Below are 27587 nucleotides of genomic sequence, written 5' to 3' on the forward strand. Positions count from 1 at the left end.
GATCCCGGAAAGGACCTGGGGTGTTTATCTGAGCTTTCCCTTGAGATGAACTGTAACCGTGCAGGTGTTGGCACATTCAAGTAGTTGCTGATGGAGAGACTGCTCTGCATCAGCAGGACCAGAGTGGCAGGCTTTAGGACCAACAAAGACCAGAGGCTTTCATTTAAATTTTCAGCATACACAAATTAATTCAGTTAACTGCCGGAGGAATTATACCACCTGAAACATAGGCAGTTGCAAATCATACAGCTTTTTATTACATAGATTCCTGAGCGGCTGCGGGTACAAACTTAGTTAAGGACCCCCGTGGTGGTGTCCTCTGTGGTCCCGCAGCTGGGCTGGGCTGGTCCGGGTGCAGGGGCCGGCGTTCTTCTCCCAAGAGCTCAGTGGCGTCTCAGTTGGGGATTACTGGCCGTTCTGTCATCTGGCAGGAAGAGGAAGGTGGAGCGGCGGTGCTTGTCAGACGTACAGACGGACAGAGGGACAGGCCTTTGCAATGTCTCGACAAGATGAGCCTCATTGGCTGGCAGGGCCCATATTTAAAGCTTGTTCGTGCCTGTAGCAGCTCAGGTGGCTATCGATGATTTACATCAATGCACACATGTTCATCTTAAACATGGCGGGGGGCCAAGGAGAGTACGTCACTCAGACAAGTGTTTATCTTGACACAAGTCACTCTGCGTCAGTTCAAATCCTTATCTCTGGGTACACACGCTTCAGGGCAGTGGGGAATGTATCTTTAATATCAGACTTTAAGTTTTAAGGGAAATTAACTTAAACATTTTTAACTTTTCTCACATTCTTTGAGCATTTTTAAACATTTCTGTATTTTACTACAACAATACCTGACTGAAATGTGCTCAGGGGCCCCAATAGGCCTGCTGCTGATCTATATATATAAAAGCCTAAGCAACCGGTCCACCGAACAGCCATGCACTGACCACTAGGGGGCAGATGCTCAATGCAGGAGCTGCCCCCTGGTGGTCAGTGCGCTCCCACAGCCCCTCCCCCCGACTGGCCGATCCGCCCGATTGGGACTGGGCAAGATGGCCCTGATTGACCCAATCACCAGTCAGGCCGAGGGACCCCACCCGGGCACGAATTTGTGCACTGGGCCTCCAGTTTTATAATAATGGAAATACCAATCTTGGGCAAACAGGTCTCTAGGAAGGGAGTGAAGAGTATTAAGCAGAACCCGCAAAGCCAGGGGAAGTGCTAACGAGGGCCTCATGTTGTTCCAGCTGTGGCTCGATGGCTGCGTGACGCCGCCTCTGTCCCCTGCGCCGAAGGAGGACGACTTCTTTGCCTCTCACGCTTTTCCTGAGGTAGGTGTGGTGCTCACAGAATTTTGCTGTGTGCTCACTCTGACACTTAGGATGGGTGTGTATTCAGAACATTTCAGTTAGGGGACAGGCCAACCTGCGGTGGCTAACCACCCTGAAATACAGCCGCTTAACCAGGAGAGAAATTCATTTCTCATCAGAGGAGCTGTCCAGGGTGACAGAGGGATGCATTTTGTTATTCTCACGGGTGGCTTTCACCTCAGGGTTCATGGCCTTTCCCAGCAATGGGAAGAGGACAGACGCCCAGGAAACCAGTGCCCCGTCCGCTTACAGACACAGCCTGGAGGTAGTGCCATCGCTCTGCCCAGATCCTATTGGCTGGTGTAATCACGTCTTTTAGCAGCTGCCAGCGAAGCTGAGGGTGATGGCTGGTGTTCTGCCACAGTTCAGTTCAGAGCTCCAGGGCTGACAAAGAATGAAGACAGTTGTGTGTGTTTTTTAATATATGTGTTTATTGATTTCAGAGAGGAAGGGAGAGGGAGAGAGAGAGAAAAACATCAATGACAAGAATCACTGATCGGCTGCCTCCTGTGTGCCTCCTATTGGGGATAGAGCCTGCAACCTGGGCATGTGCCCTTGACCGGAATCGAGCCCAGGACCTTTCAGTCCGCAGGCCAGGCCAACACTATCCACTGAGCCAAACCAGCCAGGGCTCAATTCATTCTTTATTTAATTTTCAAATAAAAAATGTGCAAAGTTTTATAAATTGCTAGACTTTGATTTTTTTGCTATTATAATTTGCATATACATGTTATCATTGATGCAATCAATAGTTGCCAGAAATAACTATTAAAAAAAGAACAGAAAACAATTTTTTAAAAAAATGTATTTTATTGATTTTTTACAGAGAAGAAGGGAGAGAGATAGTTAGAAACATCGATGAGAGAGAAACATCGATCAGCTGCCTCCTGCACATCTCCTACTGGGGATGTGCCCGCAACCCAGGTACATGCCCTTGACCGGAATCGAACCTGGGACCTTTCAGTCCGCAGGCCGACGCTCTATCCACTGAGCCAAACCGGTTTCGGCAGAAAACAATTTTTAAAAGGATGTGTTCTATTGTGAGCTTTGCTATTACTTAATTTAGAACTAGATACAGAATATCCAAATTAGTAGCTGAGAAATGTTTGGAATGGAAATGATGGGCTGAAAAGCAGAGAAATGACTAGTTTGGTGTGGGTTAGAGTTGGAGACGTTAGTATGAATTCATGTTTATTTTACTCTACATACGCACGCGTGCATGCACAATGGAGAACTGATTCTAGATGTGTGTACTAGTGGGTTCGTAGACACATACATGGATTGCCAGGCTCTGTCCACGGAGAGGGACGGGGGACAGTGAGGCTTCAGTGCAGCAAGCACACCCAGCACCCAGGTCCTGGTTTCTAAATATCCTTCTCCACTGGAAGGAGCCAGGGCTGCCTTGGAGAACGCAGAGTGGAGGACGGGCTGCTGGGGCAGCTGATCCTGGAGCACCCTGTAGGGATAGAGAGTGAGGAGGTGCTGGGGGAGGGCGCCCGAAATGAGAGGCAGGGTCTGAAGGACTCGGGAACCGCCTCAAAGAGCTCCCACTGGGACAATTTGAACAAAATAAGTAATTCACATACCAAATTATAATCCAAAGGATAAAGTCAGTGTCCATGTCCTGTTCTCCTCTTTTTGGATAATTACACGGATATAAATGGATGATTGGATAAATAAATGGGACAAGGGACAATCTTCCTTATAGGAAAATTCCAAATCATGTATAATAGATACTCCCCCTCAGGAGGCAGAGCTTTATCCTCCTCCCCTTGAGTGTGGGCCGGACTCAGTGACCAGCTCCCCAAGACTAGACGATGGAAGGGAACACAGAGGTTTACCGAGAAAAGACTGACAGGCACCGCCTGACCGAGTGCTCAGGGCTGGCATCACCGGTTCAGTCATGTTGGCGTGAGGTGGTGACAGGGGCACCGCACCCCCATGGGTTTCTCCCCCAACTCCGATCTAATCATGAGAAACATCAGATAAACCCAAATGGAGACACATTCTCACAATAGGTGACCAGTACCCTTCAAAGTTCAAGGTCATGAGAACAAGGAGAGACGGAGGAACTCTGACAGAGCAGGGAGACGGAGGAGAAGAGACACATGCAGAGTGGGGTCCTGGACGGATCCGGGGGCAGAAAGCAGCACAGAAGGAAAACTGGTGAAATCCAAGTCAAGTCTGGAGTTTAGCTAGGGATGTGCCATTAACGCATAGTTTTGACAGATGCACCATGGGTATTTTAACATTAAAGGAAGCTGGGTGAAAAGTAAAAACTCTGTCTTAGCAACTTCTCTGCAAACCTGAAATTATTGCATAGTTTAGGTTTTTTAAAAAGGAGGAAATTGGCTCAGTGGTTGAGCATTTCCCAGTCAGGGCACATGCTCGTGCTCAATCCCCAGTGCGGAGCGTGCAGGAGGTGGCCAATCAATGATTCCCTCTCATCACTGATGTTTCTCTCTCTTTCTCTCCCTCTGCCCTCCTCTCTGAAATCAATAAAAATAGTTTTTAAAAGGGAGAATACGGAATTTGAGCATTGAAACAGAGACTTAATATTACACACGTTTAAATATTATCCTTCCTTCCCACTAATCCAGGTACGAAGAGGTGAGTGTAAATGCCTAGGTTTCCCCTGCTTTGCTTTGTTTTTTGTGACTTCTCTCACTTTGCTTCAGGTGAGTGGCACCGGATGGGCCTCCGCACGCCCAGAACCGTCTTTAACACCCAGGAACGTGGAAGTCCCCCCAGCAAATAATGAAGGTTGTTTTTTAAAATTTATTTATTGATTTTTAGAGAAAGAAAAACATTCATCTGTTGTTCTACTTATTTATGTATTCATTGGTTGATTCTTTTTTTAAATATGCTTTTTAATTGATTTCAGAGAGAGAGAGAGAGAGAGAGAGAGAGAGAGAGAGAGAAACATCAATGTGGGACAAATGTCTAACATTTTGGAAAAAAATAATAAAGCAGAATTCCTTTTTTACTCTTTATACAAATCTAAATTCAAATGGATCAAAGATTTAAAAATGAAAATATGAGGCCCGGCCGGCATGGCTCAGTGGTTGAGTGTTGACCTATGAGCCAGGAGGTCAGGGTTCAATTTCCAGTCAGGCACATGCCCAGGTTGCAGGTTCCGTCCCCAATGTGGGGTGTGCAGGAGGCAGCCGATCCATGATTCTCTCTCATCATTGATTGTACCTCTCTCTCCCTCTCCCTTCCTCTCTGAAATCAGTATAAAATATATATATTTAAAAAATGAAAATATGAGGGTCCTGGAAGGAACAGGGGTGAGGCTTTCCTGCCACCCTGGAGTGGGAAGCCCTTCTGGGCACATCCAGGCCTCCTGAAAGGAAGAGATTAGTGAGTCTGACTACTGGGGTCTGAAGAGGTGCTTCAAAGACATGATAAACATTTGCAATTCATATATGGACCAAAAGCGTGGCTCCTTCATATGCAAAGAACTCTGACATGACCGGTGTTGTATGATTTGCAGCCTGTGATTATGTGTGTGTGTGTGCGTGTGTGCGAGCGCGCACAGGGCCCTGAATGCCCGCAAAGAAGGCATTACATCCCCGAGTGGCATTTAGCTTTCTGGTTTCTTCGCCTTGCACTTCGCTGCTGCCACGCTGGCCTGCGCGCCTGTCCTGTGTTTGCGTTCTGTTTGGGACTCCGACCTTGGTCATCTGTCGGCCACCTCCTTATTGGAGCCTCAGCTCCAAGTCCTCTCCTCGGAGAAGGCCCCCCCCCCCCCCCGCAGCACTCCAGCCACAACCACGGCAACGTATGCTGCCTCCTCATGCACAGCACGCCGCAGTTCTGGGAACGAACGCGTCCCTTAGCTTCCATGTCCATTGTGTGTTCCTCCCACTGGCTGTGAACTCCGGGGAGAAATTCTTTTTGGAGAGAAGAAATCTCCCTGAGCCAGGGATTGCTTTGTCATTATCCACAAGAGAGAAGAGAAAAACTAATTCCGACACGCGCCTGACTCACAGAGAAAAGGTGGGGTTGTACCTTCTGAAACTCGGACGGTCGTGTGAACGTGCTACCGTTACACTCACCCCACTGAAGGCCTTCTGAGGTTGAAGGGTCCCGCCAGGGAGACCCACGTACGCTCAAGTCCTGGGGCCTCCGTTCCCTTCACTGACGGATAACCCAGGTAACTAAAAGCAGAACAAGGACGTATTTTCGTTTACGGTGTTCGCCGAGGAGTTTCTCCTAAAAGGTTTTCTTGTTTAGAATCCCGCTCCTAGTGCATCTGCAGCGGCTCTTTCCTGCCTCTTCTCCGCCCAGGGCTTTTCTTAAGCAGCTGGTGGTGAGGGAGACTCGCTGTCCGAGGCCTAACCCGGAACTGCGTGTGTCAGCACCGGGGACCAGGTGCAGTCTTGAGTAAATTTAAGGGCTGCTCAATGAAAAGGAGAGAACAAGAGAATTTAACAACTAGAACAGGCGGCCTGGCATGCTCCGCTACTGCGCTCTTCCCGCTGCTCTCCACCGCCCAGAGCAGCTCCGGCCGCCGTGGGCGACCATGCACGGCCGTCAGCTCTTTTCCTACAAAGTAGCATTGTTCTTACTCGTCCTGCTTTGCCTGTTTAAAAGCCTTACCTGGAGTTTACCTTTAAATATTTATAAAGATAAAACAGTTGCAGTTCAGTGGTGGTTAGTATATTCACAAGGTTGTGCCACCATCGCCACTCATTCCAGAACATGCCCATCACCTCCAGAAGAAACCCGTACCATTGACAGCCCCTCCCCCTTCTCTCCTGCCCTCCCTCAGCCCCTGGCAACCACCAGGCTGCTCTCTGCCTCTAAGGATTTGTCTATTCTGGACACTTCATACAAGTAGACTCAGATAATATGTTGTCTTTTTTGACTGGATTCTTATGCTTAGGACAGTATTTTAAAGGAGCATCCATGTTGTAGAATTTCTATGTGCTAATATTCCTTTTTTTATGGCCAAATAACATTCCATTGTGTGGATATACTACATTTTATTTACTCATTTTTAAAGTAATAAAATTAAAATAAAAAGTTTTTAAAAACTTAAGAGTTCCTAATCAGGATCATTTTTTAGGTCATTTAGAAAATCGCAGATTTCTTGGCAGCTGAAAATTTAGGTTTCTATCATTGATATGATTGGTGTTAGAATTTCCAAATATTAACATATGTTGGATGTATAGTCCACATATGTACTATGTATCTTGAACAGTTTACTTTAAAATACCAGGTCATAAGGTAGAATTCTGAATGACATTAATTACGGAGACCACTACCATCTTATTCTATAAAGCAACTTGACAGAAAACACACTTCTATTTTAATGCACTTTTTAAATCAAAATTATTTTTACTTTTTTAATCCTCACCCGGGAATATTTTTTGCAATGCTTTTCAGAGAGAGTAGAAGGGAGGAAAGAAGGGAGGGAGGGAGAGAGGGAGGGAGGGAGGGAGAGAGAGAGAGAGAGAGAGAGAGAGAGAAACATCGATGTGAGAGACACATCAACTGGGTGCCTCCTGCACTCGCCCTGACTGAGGGACATGCCCTTGACCGGGAATCAAACCTGAGACCCTTTGGTTCGTAGGCTCCAACCATTGAGAAACACCAGCCAGGGCTTAATAAAAATTCTTATAATGGAATATGGAGCTAAAAAGAAAGCAAATTAATGTATTAGATATATTACATATTTAGAAGCAAGTTTGGTGAGTATATTTTCTGCATTAATATCAATATTTTTAACTTGCAGGTGTACCGGAGCAAGGACCAAGTGTGGAAGGTCTTAACGTACCAACCAAGGCAGCTCTAGGTAATGTTCTGATTTAGAGAATGACATTCATTAAGAAAGAAATGAATCCTGTCTTTGCCTTCTGCTAGAAGGTATGGAGTCTATGGCACCGTGACTATTAACCCATAGTTTCTTAACAAGATTTTATTAAGCCAGCATGCCGTTCTGTGTTAGCCAGCTCCAGGCTGACCGGCAGCCGCAGCTGCGGGCCTGGCCTAGGTGGCTGGTGGGGCTCTTGCCTGGCGAGTGTGCTGGGCTGTTGCTGTTCTGGCATCGGTAGAGGTCAGAGCGGCCGCACCCCTCCTTTCACTCAGGGGCTCTCAGCATCGTCTCCTCTTCCTGAGTTTACAGTAGGTGAACTTAACCTTTACTTGTTCAGTAGCAGGCAAGTAGAATCTGAGTTGGTGCATATCGCACTGCATTAACTGGAAAGCAGCTGCTTTAGTGAAAAATAACTAAACCATTCGAAACGTTCCCGATCGTGTCATGGTGTATGAATAGGCTTGTAGGAGGTTGGGAGCACAAGCCTAAGAGAAGTGGCGGGAAGAAAGTGTGTGGGTCTCTTTTCCCCTTGCAATGGAATGATGCTGTTCTCATGTGAGGCTGAACACTTTTAATCTGTTGTAGCTTGTGGTTTCATGCTGTCTTTTCCCGTTAAAGTGCATTCTCAGCTTTGTAAGAAAAAGATTAAAATTGTATTCCTTCGTGGGTCTCTGACACATGGTTCTAAAAACAGAATATATAACTTATGATTAAAGATTTCCCAAAAACAATTCTTAGGAACTTTTCTAAACAAGCATTATATATTTTTGTGCAGTTTAGAAAGTCCTGCTGCTAAAATAACGGAGCTTTGCATTCCTTACTGAGTAACATGATGAAATCTGTCTGTAAGTGGAGGTGGGAAGGCATAGCCGACCTGCTTGAGCTGTACACACGATGCTGCCAGCTTCATACTGGGAAAGAATTTTGCAAGTTTCTGAAGAGGAGAGCTGCTGGGAGAGCGTGTTCTGATGCCCTGAGGCGAGCTCTGAGCCAGCCCTGGGCACCGGCGCTGCCTTTCTCTTCAGTGTGGCGCCCGGGAAACACGTTTCTCGGTTTGGACGCCGCGTGCAAACACCGAGGACTCCACTCCTGAGGCACTCAAACAGGGAGGGTGAAAGCAGGTTTACAGTCGTAAGTACGCGAATAATAAGTATTATTTGTTAATTTTTGTATTTTCTTTACGAACAACTGTAAACCTACTTTGCCCCACCCTGTGCTTGTCTTCCGGATGACACATTAATGTGGGAAATGTTACCGTCCCCTAAATAATACTGTGCAGCACCGTAGTGTTTTATTTATTTATTTATTTTTAAATTAACCTTTTTTAAAGTCCATCTTTTTTTTTAAATGTATTTTATTGATTTTTTTACAGAGAGGAAGGGAGAGAGATAGAGAGTTAGAAACATCGATGAGAGAGAAACATCGATCAGCTGCCTCCTGCACACTCCCCACTGGGGATGTTTCCGCAACCCAGGTACATGCCCTTGGCCGGAATCGAACCTGGGACCTTTCAGTCCGCAGGCCGACGCTCTATCCACTGAGCCAAACTGGTTACGGCAGCACCGTAGTGTTTTAAAGAGCACAATGAAATAGAAAAACTGTGCGTTTCTGTTGGCCTGACTTTGGGATTTGTGTTTTTTGACAGAGGTGTCCTCGATCATGAAAAAGAAACCAAGTCAAGCTAAACGAGGCGTGAGTATGACGTGTGAGATGTCGGGTAGTCCGGTTCTGAAATAGCCCCGCCCTCTAGAAAGCCACCCTGCCACTGCCTTTATTGACTTTGAGCCATATTATGTATAACGAGTACGGCCTGGCTAAAACTCCATGTTTTGCTCAGTGAGGGGACTGGCGCCGAGTGAAGATTCGCTAGAATGGGTGTTTAACACTCCTTCTGTCGGTGATGAAATTCTGACACACACACCAGCAGGGCCTCCCGGGCGTTCCTGTCCTGGTGGCGTTTTGTAGCATTTCGTGGGCCTGGAGGGTGTCACCTGCTGAGCTTGCAGACACTGCACCCCCTGGCTGCGATCCGGCTCATGGCGCTCAGCTTGCGTGAGCGTCAGCTCCTGTCTGTAACGTGGGGAGAAGAGTGCCCACTTCCTTGAGTTGTGAGGACCGAGGAGGAGGGCGGTGGCCAGTGCTGTCACGGTGCCTCCATAAGTGTCAGCTGTTGGCGCAAACCTTGGCAGCAGGTTGGTGGAATGCCATCTCGTGTGTCTTCCAGCTTGGGGCCAAGAAAGGAAGTTTGGGAGCCCAGAAGCTGACGAGCACCTGCTTCAATGAAATGGAGAAGCAAGCCCAAGCTGTAGACAAACTGAAGGAACAGGAGGACCTGGCCAGGACGGCGCCGAAGGAAGAATCGATGTGAGTTGAAGTCGGATACAGTAATGGCTCTAGTGGCTGGAACTGCTCGTTAACGCCCAGGTTGCTCTGCTCATGCCATCTGTCTTCACGTGTGTGAGGAGCGAAATGTAAAACTGAGTTTCATGAAAACGAGTGTCGCAGTGAAGTGTAGCCTGGACGGGAGGAGGGCCGTGGCGAGGGAGAGCAGTGAGGGCAGGACGGGAGAGACCCACGTGTGTCGGTGGTGGTCACCCGGGGAAGGTGCTCGGCACCGTTCATCACGAGGGAAACGCACAGGGAGGCACTTCACTCGCTAGGCGGCTGCATGGAGAAGACAGGAGCAGGTGCTGGCGAGAATGTAGAGAAATGAGGTCCCTTACACGTGGCTGATGGTCATGTAAAAAGTTAAGCATGAAGTTATAGTATGACCAGCAGTTCCACTCCTACGAAAAGGTAAAAAATAGGTCCCCACAAGAAACTTGTGCATGCGTGTCAGAGCAGCATGACTCCCGGTCGCCGAAAGGGAGAAACAGCCCAGACGTCCATCAGCCGAGGAACAGATGGACAGTGGTGTGTCCATCCCCGGGCAGATTCACCCCAAAAAGGAGGGGAGCGCTGGCACTGCTGCTGCGGCTTGGGTAAACCTGCAGCCTTTGTGCCGAGAAGCCCGTCGCAAAGACCACGCCTGTGTGCTCCACGGCTGGGAAATGTCCAGGCCAACGCCCAGAGATGGGAGCACCCCTGCTTGCCAGGAGGGGGGGGGAGGGGGAGGGGGGGGCCTGATTGCTCAGGGGTGAGGGTTGGTTTTGCAAGTGACGGACATCTGGAATTAGTGGTGATGGTGGCACACTGTGGACTGTGGACTTTGAAGGGGTGCATGTTATGGTGTGTGAATTGTAGCTCCGCAGTGAGAGTATTTATCAGGGGAAGCTCCCCTGAACCTGGCAGCTGAGTTCTGAACAGATGATGGGAGGCGGTGGGTATGTGGTCTCCAGGGGCCTGAGCTGGATCGGTCTGAGTCACACTCAGCACAGATGGGAGGGGAGGAAGGAGTCTGAGGAGATGAAGGGAATTGAGATGCGTGTGCGGTGGGGACGGCTGGACGGGCAGGGTGGGATGGTGGGTGGAGCTCGGTGAGGTCGGGGTAGATTGATGTCTGCGAGGAGGGCCCGCTACGGGAGGGGTGGGATGGTGGGTGGAGCTCGGTGAGGTCGGGGTAGATTGATGTCTGCGAGGAGGGCCCGCTACAGGAGGGGTGGGATGGTGGGTGGAGCTCGGTGAGGTCGGGGTTGACTGCTGTCTGCGAGGAGGGCCGCGCTGCAGGCGGCACTGGGCGCAGTTTGGCGGTGAGGTCCGCATTAGGCAGAATGGGGAGGAAACTGACACCAGGAGGCCAGACAGGAGACTGTGTGGAGTAAACACTGAGGCTCTTGTTTCCTTTGTGCTGGAAACAGAAGAGAAACATGGCATCTGGGCAGGGACGTGGGTGACTGGCAGGTCACGGGGGGGGGGGGCGGACGGGGACACGCTACGCAGAAGGAAGGCAGCTTCGTCCTGCTTCTCGGTTATTTTCACATGTATTTTACCAGGTGTAGCTTGAGCAATTACAGACAGCATGATGAAGACAATAATAATTATTTTATGAGGTTATTTTGAGGATCAACTTAGTTACTGCTCATTAAAATACATTAAACCGTGCCTGGGACATAGTAAATGCTCATCATTCTGATTTCTTACTGTTCATCCTGTTTGCTAACTGGAACTTGTATGGTGAACCCAGATCACTTGAAATTGTCATTTAACTCATAGAACACAGGGGGCAGCACTAAACTGTGTTAAGGTTAAATGTGGTTTGAAAAGATTCATGGAAAGTGTCGTTGCTCAGCCTCACTGTAATCTCTCTGAATGAGCTGGTCTCAGACCCTGGGGAGGGGCTTCTCTTGGCGTTTGGGAGTGGGCTGTGCCCAGGGCTCCAGGGGGCTCTCCCCGAGCGTGGGCCGCCCCTGCCAGGAGGGCCCAGCCCGGGGGGACAGCACCCTCCTTCCTGCAGGCCAGGGGGCTGGAGCTGGTCGGTCATATGGGAGCAGCACCAGCCTCTGTGTCTTTCACCAGGACCATGTCACAGACCATAAAAGCGAAGACGCAGAGGTGGGATGTTTATGAATTTGATTTGGGAACGTCGTTTTGACAGCTTCCCTGGCCTGTTCAGAACAGCCGCACCGCTGTGCCTGCCTCACTGTCCGCCCTGCCCATCGCTGCTCGGTTTCAGACCGGGCCTGTGCCAGCTGTGTTATCCTTAAGACATGCGGCTGCTATTCTGCAGTTAATGAAGTTGTTCACTTTATTAAAGTAAATAAAGTTCAGTTCAGTAAACTGCCAGGAACGCAGTTGTTTCTTGTACCCCAGACTGTGCAACTAAACTGTCCATGCAGCACCTCATCCTCGCCTGCTGGCCGTCTCTCGTCCAGCCCTGAGGTGTGTGTGCGCAGTGAGCAGGCAGAGAAGTGGCAGAGCCCGCCCCCCCCCCCCCCCCCCCCCCCGCATCTGAGTGTCTTGCAGGCCCTCCCTGGAGCTGGCACTGGAAGGGCTCCAGCAGCTCTGAGCAGCACGAGCCTGACTTTCACAGTAGTGCTCGCGGAGCACAGCATGGCACCGGGAGCCCGTGTGCAGGTGCTCGCTGTTAGCAGTGACAGCCGCCCGTGGCGGGTCCTCAGGGGAGAACTAGATTTTCATCCCCGTCCGCTCACCTTCTCCGGCAGAACCTGTGCCAGTTCCATCATTCATGATTTCACACAGGTCCGTGGTTCCCTTCCCAGTGCACTGGGAAGGGGATGTTTTTCTGAGCAATCCAACGGGTCTGTTGCCACCAACGGCTCTGCAGACCAAGAAATAGTAAGGAGCGCAGTCCGCCAGCTCAATGCGAAACAGAGAGCCCTGCTTGACTCCTTAGGGAAGGAACCAGTAAAAGCAAGATGACGTTTCCTGAGCGAGAACTCCGCCGTCAGCCCCTGTGCCTGCACAGAAACGCAGGTCCCTGGTGTGGAGTGCGTGCGGCGCCTTGCCCAGGAGCATCCGTGACCTTGTACACAACGTTGTGAGCTGGCTGAGAGCAGAGGCCCGAGACCCGAGATGGTAGATGCATCGCTTTTCAGGGCCTGAGCCTGGCTGCTCTCTTCCTAGTGTACGCACTCTTGTTACTGCTAATGTGGGCGTGGTTTTCTTTATGAAAAACGAAGCGTCTTTAGAAATCAGAGTGAGGACAGTGCTCTGTGTCCCTCCTTTTGCCCCTTGTGGTGCATTGTTCGTACCAGGTCTCTGGGGAGTAGGTGCTCGGGTCTGACTGACGGGCAGTGTAGAGAAGTCTGCGGCAGAGGAAGGACTATTCCGTTTGAAATGCTTTCAGAAGCCTGACGACACAGAGAACAGGAAGACACAGAGAACAGGAAACGTTTTTGTAAATTGAAGCATCTTTTGCAGTTAGTAGCCCCTTAATTTATCTATTTGTAAAGCCAAGTTATATATATTTTTACCTTAAACCAAAGGAAACCAATGAGATTAATCTCTTACTTTTGATGTGGAATGTGGAAGTATAATAAATATCAGTCCAAGTACGAAATTCTGCTTTTGACTCTTCTATCTGGAAGTAATTTTGGTGGACGTCGTTATGCATAATAGGTAATATAAATTATTACTACATGGTAATAGGAAATATGAACCAGGGCCGTAATGTAGGCTCAGCAGCAACCAAAACGTGGCTATCAACTCATTTACACTTTGTTGAGCTTTTACTTTAACAAATGCCAGCTTGCCTCAGAATTGCTAACCATGGAGAAGCACAAAGCTAGAAGGATAAGAGGCATGTTTGATTTTGCTCAGTGTTTTATCTTAACCCAGAATGAGCGCTGAATTAAGGAGCATTGGTTTTTGGCAGTGTCTCGTCCTTACGATTGGCCTATAAGGATCTTGAGATTCAGATGAAGAACGATGAGAAGAAGAACGTGAGTGGGAAAACGAAGGCGGAGTCGGAGAGGCTCGGCATGGGGTTTGGAAACTGCAGGAGGTACGTGAGCCCGCTTCTCGCTTTCTCGCTTTCTCGGGGCAGAACGCCAGCCAGTTCGCTCATCCTGAGGGCTGCCTGTTCCTTTCACCTTCAGCAGTGTTTCTCATCTTCCTTCCTGTCTTTGATGGTTTGCTTTATGCTAGTGTTGATTATGGCAAGTCAAATCTGATTCTTAGAAAATAGGAAGCAGGTCTGACTTGCCCCTCAGTGGATGCCCCAGGCAGAGCCGATGATGTCACTGCACTAGTGTGACTGGTCATAGTCCTCACTATGTCCAGTAGTTTTCAGTGCTTATACCAAGAAGTAGTTTTTATCGTTCATGTTTTTAACCCCACCAATCAATTTATTTTTGTTGAGAGTATAGATGAAAACATTCGTTGGTGAATATAGTGTCTTTATGAACTAACTAGTGTTGGTTTTTTCCATTTTATTCTCTTTTCTCAAGTGGTATTTCACATTCAGCAACTTCAGATATGCAGACCATTGAACAGGAAACACCAGTCATAGCAAAACCAAGGAAAAAGTACAGCGATGACAACGATGATTCATATTTTACTTCCAGCTCAAGGTAGTGTGTTAAAATCATCCTTAAAGTGTTGTTTTGAAAAGCAGTGATTAGCATGAATTTATTCGTTTACTTCCCTGCTTTTTGTTTTGTTTTGAATATATTTTTATTGACTTCAGAGAAGAAGGGAGAGGGAGAGAGAAATAGAGACATCAATGATGAGAGAGAATCATGGATCAGCTGCCTCCTGCATGGCCCCTACTAGGGACCTAGCTCACAACCCAGGCATGTGCCTTGACCAGGAACCGGTGACCTCCTGGTTCCTGGGTCGACGCTCAATCACTGAGCCACACCTAGCTGGGCTACTTCTCTGTTTTTAAATGCTTTGTCTGGAGTCAAGGGGTCCTTTTAAGAAAGTTGGGGAAGCATTTGTAAGAAGGCAGTGTTTGCTAATATTAAGATGTTTGGCCCAGCCCGTATAGCTCAGTGTCGACCTATGAACCAGGAGGTCACGGTTTGATTCCTGGTCAGGGCACCTGCCCGGGTTGTGGGCTCGCTCCCCAGTAGGGGTATTGAAGGAGGCAGCCAATCAGTGATTGTCTCTCATCATTGATGTTTCTATCTCTCTCTCCCTCTCCCCTCTTCTCTGAAATTAATAAAATAATATTTTTAAAAAGATGTTTGATAATAAGGTAGGAAAATTGGAAAGTTGAGAAATGTGCAAACTCCTGAAGGAACATACTGAGTTATAGTCTTATTCCCAGAGTCAGAACATTTCACAGCTGAGCCTCTTGTTTCAGATACCAGCTCAGGGGTCCCCGGTCTGCGGGGCAGAGCATACACACATTCTCTGTGTGTGCGTGTTTAGTAATAAATTACTGCTGCGCTCCGAAGGCTCCCAGGGTCAAGCCACTCCCTGCCCCTGAGCGCCACCATCTGATCAGACAAGTTGCCCAACTGGTGTGAAGCTGACCCTGGAGAAGGCCCTGGTTCAGGCTCCAGCGGCCTCAGGGGCAGTGGAGGGGGAAAGGCGGGGAGCAGGTGTGAACTTGAAGCATCTCACTTGTGAGGTTCCTCCAACAACCTGACCAGCACAGGGACAGTCCTGCTAAAAAGGCACCCAGTAAACTAGGGATGTTACTGGAGGGGACACCAGCTGAGCAGCGAGGGGTAAGAGTGTAGGCCCAGGAACCAGGCGGCTGGATTTGAATCCTGACTCCGCTACTTAGTACAGGTGACCTTGGCCTCTCTGTGCGTTACGGAGCTGGCGTGTCCACCTCACAGGCAGTGTGAGGGTCAAGTGCATTCATACAAATAGAGCGTTTGGAATGGTGCGTGTCTGTTACTGATGTTATTTTACCTGCTGTTATTGCTTAGAAACTCAATTCAAGAAGCATGTGACTCAGTCTACATGTTTGATCACTGTTGTTAGACACTTAAATAAACCTCATTGAGGGCCGCCTGCAAGTGAGCAGTTCGGGGAAATGGAATGTGGGCCTGTCGTTAGCGGTGGTGCTCACGGGCGGTTCCTGCCACTGCCATGGGGGGGGGGGCAGTAGAGTTGGGGAGCAGGCATGCAGGCTTGGAGCACGTTCACATATGTAGCACTTGTTCTGCTTCATTCTGCCGCTGTCCACGCTCCCAGAGAGCACTGTCCGTCGCTTCAAATTCTTTCAAGTCCAGATATTTTATCAAAAAAAGAAAGAAATGCCTGGGTCAGTGGTGTCCCCGGTCAGGACCTCAGCGACCGGGCGGCTTCCTGTTTGCCTGTGTGAGTAACCTGGCTGTCACACCAGGGCTGGTCTTACTTAGAGGGAACACCCCAGTCATGCCTCTTAAAAGAATGCAAATCCTTTCCCACAAGGGAAGGGAAACGTCTGACTTGCTCTGGAAGCCGCGTGCAGATCAGATCATTCAGCTGGTGGTTCATGAGGGCGGGCGGCGGCTCTGAGGCCCCAGGGATGCGGCTCTGCACTGCCTGTCGGCTTCTCCACAGCCTCCCTGCCCGGGAGCAGCTCCTGCAGAAGAGGCACAGGAAAGGGGGGAATCCTCTCAGGCTCCGGCAGCACTGCTGCTTGGAGCGCGTGGGAAAGGGCGGGGCCCTGGAGACCCGTGGAGCATTGCCCCCCCCCCCCCCCCCCCCCCCCGCACAGCTCCACCTGCCCGCGCCTCCCCAAAGCTCGGCCAGAGCGCCAGCCCTGAGGCCCTCCCCTCGTTGCTAGGACACAATTATTTATGGTTTGAAACCTGGGAGCAGATGGTGTTTATAGGGCCCAGGCTTGCTGGTCCCTGCCAGACCGACCTTGTGCGTGTGGATCGTGAGGAGCTGCCGCCTTCTCTAGCCTCGTCCTCACCCCATGGGTGGCACAGGGCGCTGGCCGTCCTTGGCAGCTGAGTTCCTGCACATGGGCTTTCGGAAAGCCAGCAGATTAGTTCCATGAAGAGCTCTCATTGCTTCCAAATTATTCATTAGCCCATTAGAACTTGACTATTATGAATTATGGAAGAGGGCTGTTTCTATTAAAAAGAAGGTCAACCATCTCTTTGTTTTTTATTGAGTTCCATTATTTCCAGGACATGGACAACGTAATTATATATTGAGTACAAAGGGATGAGACCAGAACAGTTTGCTCAGCCTTACAATGTCGGCGTGGCCTGCAGGGGGGTCACAGTGTCAGCAGCTGTAACTCAGGTGTGATGCTCGGGTGCTGGCAGCGGGGGCTACGGAGGTTCAGGGTTGAGAAGGACGGAGTGGGAGGGCAAAATTAAACTAAAAAGCATTGAGCCCCGCTGGTGTGGCTCAGTGGTTGAGTGTTGACCTGTGAACCAGAAGGTCACGGTTCAGTTCCTAGTCAGGGCACAGGCCTGGGCTGCGGGCTCCATCCCCAGTGTGGGACGTGCAGGAGGCAGCCGATCAATGATTCTCTCATCATGGATGTTTCTATCTCTCTCTCCCTCACCCTTCCTCTCCAAAATCTATCAGTAAATATATTTTTTAAAAGCACTGAACAGTAGGACCTAGAAATCCAAACAGTAGAAAGTCACTAACAACATGGAGATGAGCTTTGGAGGCGGTCGTGTTTCTGAGGGAAGGCCGGTGCGCATGGCCTTTCACAGTCCCCTTGCCATCCTCCAGCGGGCCGCTGGGGCCTGGCCAGACGTCTCTGTCCCGCAGTGAGTTGCTGCGCGCCCCTGCATGTGGGAGAGCTCAGAGAGTGGGTGTGGGGTGGAGGGGGAGTGGGGGGCGGGAGCATGTAGGAAGAGAGCCCTGCCCAGCCAGCCTGTGGAATGCTGCATCACGGCTCTTGCTAATCAGTAGGATCCCAGCAGAGTGGCTTCTCTCTCCTGTTTTTGAATCATTCAGTCATTTTCTTAAAATCTGATGCCCCTGTGGCCCAGCACTTTGGTTTATGTAAATGAGTGTTTCCTTACAGTGATATCAAATCAGCAAAATCCAGTAAGTTCACAACCTCAGAGTGTGAAGAGCCTGGAAATTCCAACCACCCTGTCCAGTGCCCCGGGCACCCAGCACCCTCCGGGGCCTGCAGCACCCCCTCCTCAGTCCATTCAGACTTACATCCCCCTGGGTTTCTGGGGACTATGTCTCCTCGCCCCGCTTCCTCGCCTCACAGAGCTCATCAAGGGGCGTTAAATCCCTCGTGGACCTGGGCTCCACGAGGCGGACCCTGAGGCGGACTCCCCAGGCAGCAGGCAGCCCCGTCTTCTCCCATGATGTCAGGTCGCTCCGTCCTCTGGTCTCTGCTCTGCGCGGGGAGGGGCTGTTCCTCCCAGCAGCCCGTGCTCGGGGCTCCGGGCCCACAGGTCTGGGAGGGCTGCTCAGCTTCCACGCTCCCTGCCCGAGAGGCTGGCGGATGCCATCTGCGCTCAGTGACCCTCTGGAGGAGGAGGCGGGACCCACACCGGAAGCCCTGCTTCCTCCCTGTTGTCCACAGGAGCCCTCACCTCTGCGTCAAACAGCAGGTTTACCCCTCCTCTGTCATGGTTTGTCAGGAAAAAGTGTATTTGTCCTTCGCTCCCCCCACCCCTCAGTCCTGGCTCATTGGGGTCCCTGCCCACTTGTTTTCTATTCATCTCGGATTGCAGGCCCCTCCCACAGCCCAGGGGTCGGTCTGTCTGTCTGTCTGTCTGAGCGGCTCCCTGTGGCCTGGGAGCCAGTGCTCACCTGTTTCCTCGAGCTTCCGTCCCGACGCCCTGCAGGAAGCCACACTCTCTCCCACCACCTTCCTTTCCGAGACCGAAGCTGGAGGCCGCCTCTCTCCTGACCCTCCTGAGTTCCAGCTTCCTGGGGCATGCGTGGCTGGCTGGGCTTTTTCATCCAAAGCAGTTAGGAATTCTGGGATAACACGGTCCCTTTTTCTTTTTTTAAAATATATTTTATTGATTTTTTACAGAGAGGAAGGGAGAGGGATAGAGAGTTAGAAACATCGGTCAGCTGCCTCCTGCACACTCCCTACTGGGGATGTGCCCGCAACCAAGGTACATGCCCTTGACCGGAATCGAACCCAGGACCCTTGAGTCCGCAGGCTGACGCTCTATCCACTGAGCCAAACCGGTTAGGGCACAGTCCCCTTTTCTTAAGGCTCTGGCACACCTGCCTCCCCTCTCGATCTCCGAGCTGTTCTCGCAAACCCTGCTGCTCTGGTCAGACTCTTGCCGCACAGGACCAGAAGCCGAACGCTGTGGAGCTTGGTCTCTGGGCAGTGCCTGCTCGGCGATGCTCAGCTACGGAAAGTGTAAATGGAGCCGGGAGGCCCTCTGCTCCGCGATGCTCACAGACCCCGTTCACGCCCCTCGGACTGGAGGGGCACCGCCTCGCGGCCGATCCCTCGCTCTATCTGCGTCCAGAGGGAGGCGGTGAGCGTCCCTGACAGTGAGTGGTAGAGGCTGCGAGGACGGCAGCCTTGTCCTGGGGCTGACGGGCGGGCGTTGCCGGCAGGAGCTCCTCGGATGCCGTCCGTCCCCCAGGCCCAGCAGCAGCAGCTGTGACTAACTTGGCAGAATGAGACCCAGCGAAAACAGAATATGTAACCCGTAGCCACGTGCTGTCCGGATAGGCTAGCTGATGCTGCAGTGACAAACATCCCCTCAGCTCTTAGCACACCATGGTTTGTTCTTCACTGATGTCAGCTGCGGGTCCAGGTGACTGTCCAGATTGTGTGTCCTTCACGTGGCACCTTGACCGCCTGGATGAATAGAGGTTTCAGCACTTGCCTGAGGCCGCAGCCCCTGGAGCACACCTCTTGCAGCAGGAGATGGGGCCGGGCGAGTTGAGCAAAGTCCTTGGAAATGACTCGCCTTGTGTCTGCTCCTGTCCACGGGTCAGGCCACATGGCTGCCCGCCACTCACGGGAGCTGGAGGCGCCGTCCCCCTGAACCCGACATCACTGTGAGGCCTCACGTCGCTGTTCCCTTTCTCAGCAGGTTCTTCGACGAGCCGATGGAGCTACGGAGCAGTTCTTTTTCTAGCTGGGATGACAGTTCAGATTTCTATTGGAAGAAGAAGAGCACCAAAGAGGCTGACACGATTCTGAAAACCACGGGCTATTCAGACAGGTATGCGGACAGAGCGGTGGGGCTGTGAACCGGGGCCTCCAAGGACGTCTCTGGGAAGCAAACGCTTTTGTTCTGCTGCTTCAAGAACATTCTTGGCACCTGGTGTTCTTACCTCTCCCAGAACAGGGTTGGAATGGAATTGGGCAGGAACTGGCCTGTGTAGACTGACTTATTTCCATTTTCTTAGTGCAGTGGTCGGCAAACTGCGGCTCGCGAGTCACATGCGGCTCTTTGGCCCCTTGAGTGTGGCTCTTCCACAAAATACCACGTGCGGGCGCGCATGTACAGTGCGATTGAAACTTCGTGTCCCATGCGCAGAAGTCGGTATTTTGTGCAAGAGCCACACTCAAGGGGCCAAAGAGCCACATGTGGCTCGTGAGCCGCAGTTTGCCGACCACTGTTTCAGTGCCTTGGGACGTCCGTGTTATTCATTCCTCTTTATGTTTACCCATGCACCTGTTGGAGAACTCTCTCCAGTTTGGGGGATTGTGAGTGAAGGGCTATTTAGTTTATTGTCCAAACCAGGGAACGCTGGTAGTGCCAGGTGACACTGCCAGTCAGTACGTTGGACAGCAGGTGCGACCAGGACTGTCCTGCTCACTGGCACTGCGCTCAGCCTGCTCCCGCTGTGTCCCGCGTGACGTGGAGCAGCGCCTTGCGTGCGTTGTGGAGTGCTCAGTGTTTACTGAGTGATCTGCAGGACCAAAGAGGGGAGAAGGCCTGTTTTAAATGGAAAATTCCTTCAATTGTTGTGTGGTTTGGATGTGTATTGATTTTTTTTACTAGAATTTTCAGGCTTTTTAAAAGCTGCCTGAAATCCTTTTATAGAAGTACTAGGGGCCCGGTGCACGAAATTCGTGCACTGGGTGTGTGTGGGGAGGGGAGTGTCCCTCAGCCCAGCCTGCCCCCTCTCACATACTGGGAGCCCTCAGGCGTTGACCCCCATCACCCTCCAATCGCAGGATCGGCCCCTTGCCCAGGCCTGATGCCTTGGCCAGAGGCGTAGACCCCCATCACCCTCCGATCACCTGATTGGCCCCTTGCCCAGGCCTGATGCCTCCGCCAGAGGTGTCAGGCTTGGACAGGGGATCCCCATCTCCCCCTGATCACTGGCTCTGGCCCCCGCCCAGGCCTGAGGCCTCTGGCCCAGGAATCATGCCTGGGCAGGGGACCCCCATCTCCCTCTGATCTCTGGCTCCACCCCCCGCCCAAGCCTGACGCCTCTGACCCAGGCTTCAGGCCTGGGCAAGGGGACCATCATATCCCCCCAATCCCCGGCTCCGCCCCCCACCCAGGCCTGATGCCTCGGCCAGAGGAGTTGACCCTCATCACCCTCCGATCACCAATCACCGGATCGGCCCCTTGACCAGGCCTGAGGCCTCTGGCAGAGGTGTCAGGCCTGGGCAGGGGACCCGCAGCTCCCCGCGGTTGCAGGCTCCGCCCCTGCCCAGGCCTAACGCCTCTGGCCTAGGCATCCGGCCCGGGCAGCGGGGACCCGCAGCTGCAGCGGCCCCACGATCGTGGGCTCCGCTTTAGGCCCAGGCAAGGGGCCCCTAGCTCCCGGGACTGCCAGCTTCGACCATACCCAACTCCCATCACTGGCTCCACCCCTACTTCCTGCTATCACTGGCCAGGGTGGCAAAGGCGCCTGATTCTCCGATCATGGCTGTGGGGCAGGGCAAAGGCGGCCCCAGGGCCGCCTTTGCCCTGCCCCCCAGCTCTTAGCTCCCCCCTGGGTTTCCGATCACTGTCAGTGGCAGGGGGCTTCTTCCTGCTTTCCCTTTCGCCTCCCTGCATTGTGCCTACATATGCAAATTAACTCCCATCTTGTTGGCAGTTAACTGCCAATCATAGTTGGCAGTTAATTTGCATATAGCCCTGATTAGCCAATGAAAAGGGTATCGTCGTACGCCAATTACCATTTTTCTCTTTTATTAGATAGGATTGCTGTTGGCTTTAAAAAAAAAATGGCATGTGTATACATTATAAATAAGAAACACATTTGCCTCACCTCAAATTAGTTTAACCTATTTCGCTGGGGGTTTTGTTTGTTTGTTTTGTGCTGAGAACACAAGCTCTACTCTAGCAAATGTCAGGTGGACACTACAGTATTGTTAACTAGCCCCCGTGTGCACATTCGGTCCCCAGAACTTACTCATCTTATCAATGAAAATGTGTACCTTTGACCAACATCTGCTCATTTCCCAACCCCTCCCCCACCATTCTACTCTGTTTCTCTGAGTTTGACCTTTTTTAAAAAAGTTTTGATTGCACTTGTAAATAAGATCATACAGTATTTGTCTTTTTCATCTGGTTTACTTCACTTAACATAATGTCCAGATTCATCCATGTTGTCACCAATAGCAGGGTGTGCTTGTTTATGGCAAAATTGTATCCCATTATATACACCGCCTCTTCTCCATTCACCCACCGACAGGCACTGAGGTCTCTCCGTGTCTGGCTTTGTGAGTAGAGCTTCAGTGAACATGGAATTGCAGCTGACTCTTCAGGATGTTCACTTCTTTTCCTTTATTTTTATTTATTTATTTATTTAATTGATTTTTTTTTTTTTTTTACAAAGGAAGGGAGAGGGATAGAGAGTTAGAAACATTGATGAGAGAAAAACATTGATCAGCTGCCTCCTGCACACCTACTGGGGATGTGCCCGCAACCAAGGTACATGCCCTTGACCGGAATCGAACCTGGGACCTTTCAGTTCACAGGCCGACACTGTGTCCACTGAGCCAAACCGGTTAGGGCGACTTTTTCTCCTTTAAGTGCACACCCAGAGGTGAGATGACTAGAGCATCTGATACTTCTATTATTTTTTGAGGAACTTTCATACTGTTTTCCACGGGAGCTGCACTAATTTACCTTCCCCCCAACAGTGTACAATGGTTCCCTTTTCTCCCATCCTCACCAGCACTTACCTCCTGTCTTCTTTTTGTTATTGTTTTATTGTTAATCCTCACTGGCGGATATTTTTTCCATTGATTTTTAGAGGGGATGGAAGGGAGTAGGAGAGAGAGAGGGCGGAGGGAGGAAGGAAGTGGAGGAGAGAGAGAGAGAGGGCGGAGGGAGGAAGGAAGTGGAGGAGAGAGAGAGAGAGAGAGAGAGAGAGAGAGAGAGAGAGAGAGAGAGAGAGAGAGACATGTGAGAGAGACATGTGAGAGAGACACATCGACTGGTTGCCTCCCACATGCAGTTCGATGGAGCTGGGATTGAACCTGCAACCCAGGGAATCGCACCCTCGACCCTCCAGTGTGAAAGACAAATTCTCTAACTGCTGAGACGCTGGCAGGGCTACCGCTTGTCTTTTTGATGCTGATGCCTCATTGCGGTTTTGATTTGCACTCCTCAGATGATCAGTGATGCTGACCACCTTTCCATGTGCCTACCTGTTGGCCATAAACTTGCCTCTTAGAACTGCTTTTGCTGTAGCCCATAAGTGTTGGGATGTTGTGTTTCCATTTTCATTTGTTTCAAGACGTTTTTTATTTCTTCTCTGACCCTGTGGTTGTTCAGCAATGTGTTAGTTCCCACATATTTGTGAATTTTCCAGTTTTCCTCCTGTTGTTGATTTCTGCTTTCATAACCATTGTGGTTGGAAAAGATACTTAATATGATTTCAATCTTGTTAAATTTGTTAAGGCCTCACGTGATTTAAACTTGCTCCGTGACCGAGCATGTGACGTGCCCTGGAGGGTGTTCTGTGTGCACTTCAGATGCATGTGCTGCTGCTGTTGGATGAAATGCCCTCAATATGTCTGTTGGTCCATTTGGTCTAACATACAGTTCAAGTGCAGTTCTCCTTGTTGATTTTCTGTCAGGGTGATGTGTCCATTGTTGAAGTGGGGTATTGAAGTCTCTCATTGTTGCCATACTGTCTGTTTCTCCTGTCAGATCTGTTGGGTGCATATATATTTACAATTGTTATTACTCTTGATGAACTGCCTCCTTTACCATTATATGACCTTTGTCTCTTGTTACAGGTTTTGGCTTAACATGTGTTTCCTAATATAAATATGGCTACCCTACTCTCTTTTGGTCTCTTAACTTTCAACCTATGTGTGTCCTGAAGGCAGCCTGGAGTTGTGTCTTGTTGTTTTTTATTTGTTTGTTTTTTCTTTAAATATTTTAATTGATTTTTTTAGAGAGAGAGGAACATTGATGTGAGAGAGAAACATCAATCGGCTGCCTCCTGCACACCCCCTACTGGGGACCAAGCCCGAAACTTGAGCATGTGCCCTGCTGAGAGTTGCACGGGCATCCTTTTGGTGCATGGGATGATGGCTCAGCAACGGAGCCACATTGGCCAGGTCTCCTTCAGCAGCTGTTTTTTGTTGTTTTTCAGCACATACTTCCTCTTTATTTAATAGATTGATGAGCTTGCATAAAAATGTGCTTATCTTCATTAGTAATCATGGGCATGCAAATTAAAATGAAGTACTATTATATGCATCAAAAACAGTCAAAATTATTAAGACATTTAGCAACACCAACTACTAGTCTAAAATAATAAAAGCATAATATGCTAATTAGACTGGACGGCCGAACAGCAGAACGACTGTCCGGATGACCTTTCAGATGACCTTCCAGACCATGCCATGGCTGCGAGGGCTGAGCCAGCGTGGTGGCTGTGAGGGCCAAGCCCCTTGCACATATTTCGTGTATCGGGCCCCTAGACCTATATAATCAAAGACTAATATGCAAATTGACCGAATGGTGAAATGACTGGTCGCTATGACTCACACTGACCACCAGGGGGCAGACACTCAATGCAGGAGCTGCCCCCTGGTGGTCAGTGCGCTCCCACAGGGGGAGCACCGCTCATCCAGAAGCCGGGCTCATGGCTGGCAAGCGCAGCGGCAGTGGCAGGAGCCTCTCCCACCTCCACAGCAGCGCTAAGGACATCTGACTGATGTTCCAGACATTCCCTGAGGGCTCCTGGACTGCGAGAGGGCACAGACCAGGCTGAGGGACACCCACCCTGAGTGCACGAATTTCGTGCACCGGGCTTCTAGTAAGATAGAAAAGAGCAGAGACTCTCATACTTTTAATGGGGGAATACATTGGTAACACCAGTTTGGAAAACTGGCACCATTTTTGACCCAGCAATTCAACTCCTATCTATATACACAACCAAAAAATTTTATATATACCCTGTGTTTAGAACAGCGTTATTTGTTTTGTTTTGTTTGTTTGTTAATCCTCGCTGAGGATACCTTTTCCATTGATATTTTAGAGACAGTGGAAGGGACGGGGAGAGAGAAAGAGAAAGAAACATGGGTTGATGTGAGAGAGACACATGGATTGGTTGCCTCCTTAAGCACCCTGACCGGGTCCAGGGACCAAGCCTATAATCAAGGTCATTCCCCTTGACCTGGATTGAACCACGATCCTTCGGTCCACAGGCTGATTGATGCTCTGTCCACTGGGCCACACCAGCTAGGGCAAGCGTTATTCTTTATATCCCCAAGCTGGAGATGGGAATGTTCATCTCTAAGGGTTAGAAGAAAAACAGGCAATGGCCCAAAGGATACTGTACTTCTGGATCGCTGCCAGTTTCTAATTCTTCACCTGCCTGGATGCCTGGTGGTTACTCATGTGCTCACTGTGATCGCTCTTTGAGTTTTATATTTATGTTTTATGCAAATAATCTGAATATATGTCCTACTTCGTTCTGATATGGGGTTTTTGGACTGGCACACGCGGGGTCCCCTGGGCAGGATGGTTCCTGAATTCTTTGTCCGTCGGAGTCGAAGAATGAATCCACGGACGGAAGATGGTCTAGCAAAGGTGGGAATTTATTGAAGAACAAGTACAGACTCCCACGTGGGAGGGGGAAAGAGTCCCCAGCAGTTGTTTGCTTTTTTTAAAATTAGTTATTGATTGATTTTAGAGAGAAAAACATTGATTTGTTGCACTTATTTATGCATTCATTGGTTGATTCTTGTATGTGCCCTGATGGGGGATTGAACCTAAAACCTTGGCATTTCAGGACGATGCTCTAGCCAACTGGGCTCCCCACCCGGGCCTTTTAGCAGCTTTCATGTCACCCACTATCTCCTGCCTCCAGGGCTCTGCTGAGCAGCCTGCTCACAGCCTCCCCGAGCCCCGTTGTCTGTGACGAGTGTCTTTGCTCTCCTGCTTCCAAAATTCTCCTTGGCTTCGATCTCTGACAGTTTATTGGATCGGGTCTGTTTGGGGGTTATGAGCTTCATCCACCTGGATGTCCCTGTCTCTCTCCAGATTGGGGGAGTTTTTAGCCATTATTTCTTTAAATACACTTTCCGTCTCTTCCTCCCTCTCTTCTCCTCGGTCTCCCATAATGTGTTATCTTCTTAAGAGCATCCCATAATTCCTGTAGGTTTTCTTCACTTTTTCATTCTTTTTCTCTCCTCTGACCGGATAATTTCAAATGAATTATCTTTCAGTTCACACATTCTTTCTCCTGCTTAAGTCGGAGGTGGGTGCTCTCTGCTGCAGTTTTGTGTTCTCAGCCCCGGAGTTTCTGTCTGGCTCTATTTTATGATTTCTGTGTCTCTGTTGAACTCCTCAGTGTTAGTGTGTCACGTTCCAGATTTCGTTGAGTTGTCTATCTTGCTGATCCCTGTAGGTTGCCGAGCTGCCTTAAAACCTTATTTTGCATTCTTGGCCGGGCAGTTCTGGGGGCAGCTACTGGAAGGCGACGGTGGTGTCATGTTCCCGTGACTGTCCGTGGTCCTGGAGGCTTGTGCTGCCTTTGCCCTGAGGAAGCCTCGCCTCCTCCACAGTGAGCGACGGGCTGGCTTTGGGTGAGCAGTGCCTTCACCAGTCGCCCTGCTGGGCATCCGGAGGCTTTCTCAGGCCCTGTGTGGACGCACGCTCCACGCTGACTCCCTCCCGGGGTGGGTTCTGAAGACGGTGCATCTCTCTCTCCCCCACAGAGCCAGGCCGGGGCTGGGAGCCTCCCTGGGGTTTCCTTTCCTGAAATGCAAGGTTCATGTGCCTCCTCCCAGGCCCACAGCACCAGGTGGCTTTCTGCACCTGCTCACTGGCTGTCTGCAAAGGCTTGCACTCCCCATCTGCAGGTGCAGGGTGCCAGCCATGGCGGGAGGAGGGTTGTGTGGTGAAGCGCACAGAGCAGTGGACGGCACCGTGGGCCAATTGGCAGCTCACCTGTGGGCTGGCCTCCCTGTGGAGCCTGCCAAGTGTTTAGTAGGACCCTGTGCTGCCAGCCTTTCCCAGCCCATGGCCATGCCCCACCAGCGGGGGACCAGGCACCACTCACTGCCCTCTCACCTCCCCCGCGGGAGAAGTTGCGGGCCAAGTGGGTCTCTCTTGGCACCGAGCTGTGCCATCTTGGGAGCCAAGTGAAACTGCTCCCTTCGTCTTCGCCAGTGCGCCCCGTCTTGGATTGCTGGCCCCCGGTGTGCTGGCACCTCTGCTGGACTCGACCCCACCGGGGGGGCTGAGATCGGGGTCGGGAGGAGCAGGACGGCGGAAAGCTCCTCTTCTGCCGTCTTGCTTACGTCACTCTGACTTCGGCTGTTCCTAACTGCAGGCCTACGACTCGCCGCAAGCCAGACTACGAGCCAGTTGGAAACACAGATGAGGCCCAGAAGAAGTTTGGCAACGTCAAAGCCATTTCCTCAGATATGTACTTTGGAAGACAAGACCACGCTGATGTAAGTGTCCGAGGGTTTCTGCGTGGCCCCCTAGGGCAGGGGCCTGGGAGTGGGGAGAGCAGGTGATGGATGCTGAGCGAGATGGGCTCAGGCTGCGAGAGGCCCTGGCCCTGGGGCGCTGGAGCCAGAACTCAGAACCAGGTGTTTCTGACCACTCACCACACCTTGCTGCCCTGGCTGGCCGGGGGGCGGGGGGGGGGGGAGATGGGAGAGGGGGAGGGTGTGACTGGAAGATAGGAGCTGCGCC

At 50.7% G+C, this 27587-nt stretch overlaps 1 protein-coding gene across 2 annotated transcripts in view; it reads left to right on the forward strand.

Annotated features, from left to right (window-relative positions):
- ARFGAP3 (ADP ribosylation factor GTPase activating protein 3) overlaps positions 1-27587 on the forward strand; it is a 47389-nt gene that overhangs the window by 14128 nt on the left and 5674 nt on the right. The window contains exons 5-13 of one of the 2 annotated variants that reach the window (XM_059681431.1): positions 1242-1325; positions 4043-4127; positions 7108-7167; positions 8834-8880; positions 9413-9552; positions 13463-13591; positions 14037-14159; positions 19536-19670; positions 27217-27340. In XM_059681431.1, coding sequence (XP_059537414.1) covers positions 1242-1325; positions 4043-4127; positions 7108-7167; positions 8834-8880; positions 9413-9552; positions 13463-13591; positions 14037-14159; positions 19536-19670; positions 27217-27340 — 927 coding nt within the window. The remainder of the gene's footprint in view (positions 1-1241; positions 1326-4042; positions 4128-7107; positions 7168-8833; positions 8881-9412; positions 9553-13462; positions 13592-14036; positions 14160-19535; positions 19671-27216; positions 27341-27587) is intronic. The other variant, XM_059681432.1, reaches the window with a different exon arrangement.

Source organism: Myotis daubentonii, chromosome 2, assembly GCF_963259705.1.
Source record: "Myotis daubentonii chromosome 2, mMyoDau2.1, whole genome shotgun sequence".
Classification (NCBI taxonomy): domain Eukaryota; kingdom Metazoa; phylum Chordata; class Mammalia; order Chiroptera; family Vespertilionidae; genus Myotis; species Myotis daubentonii.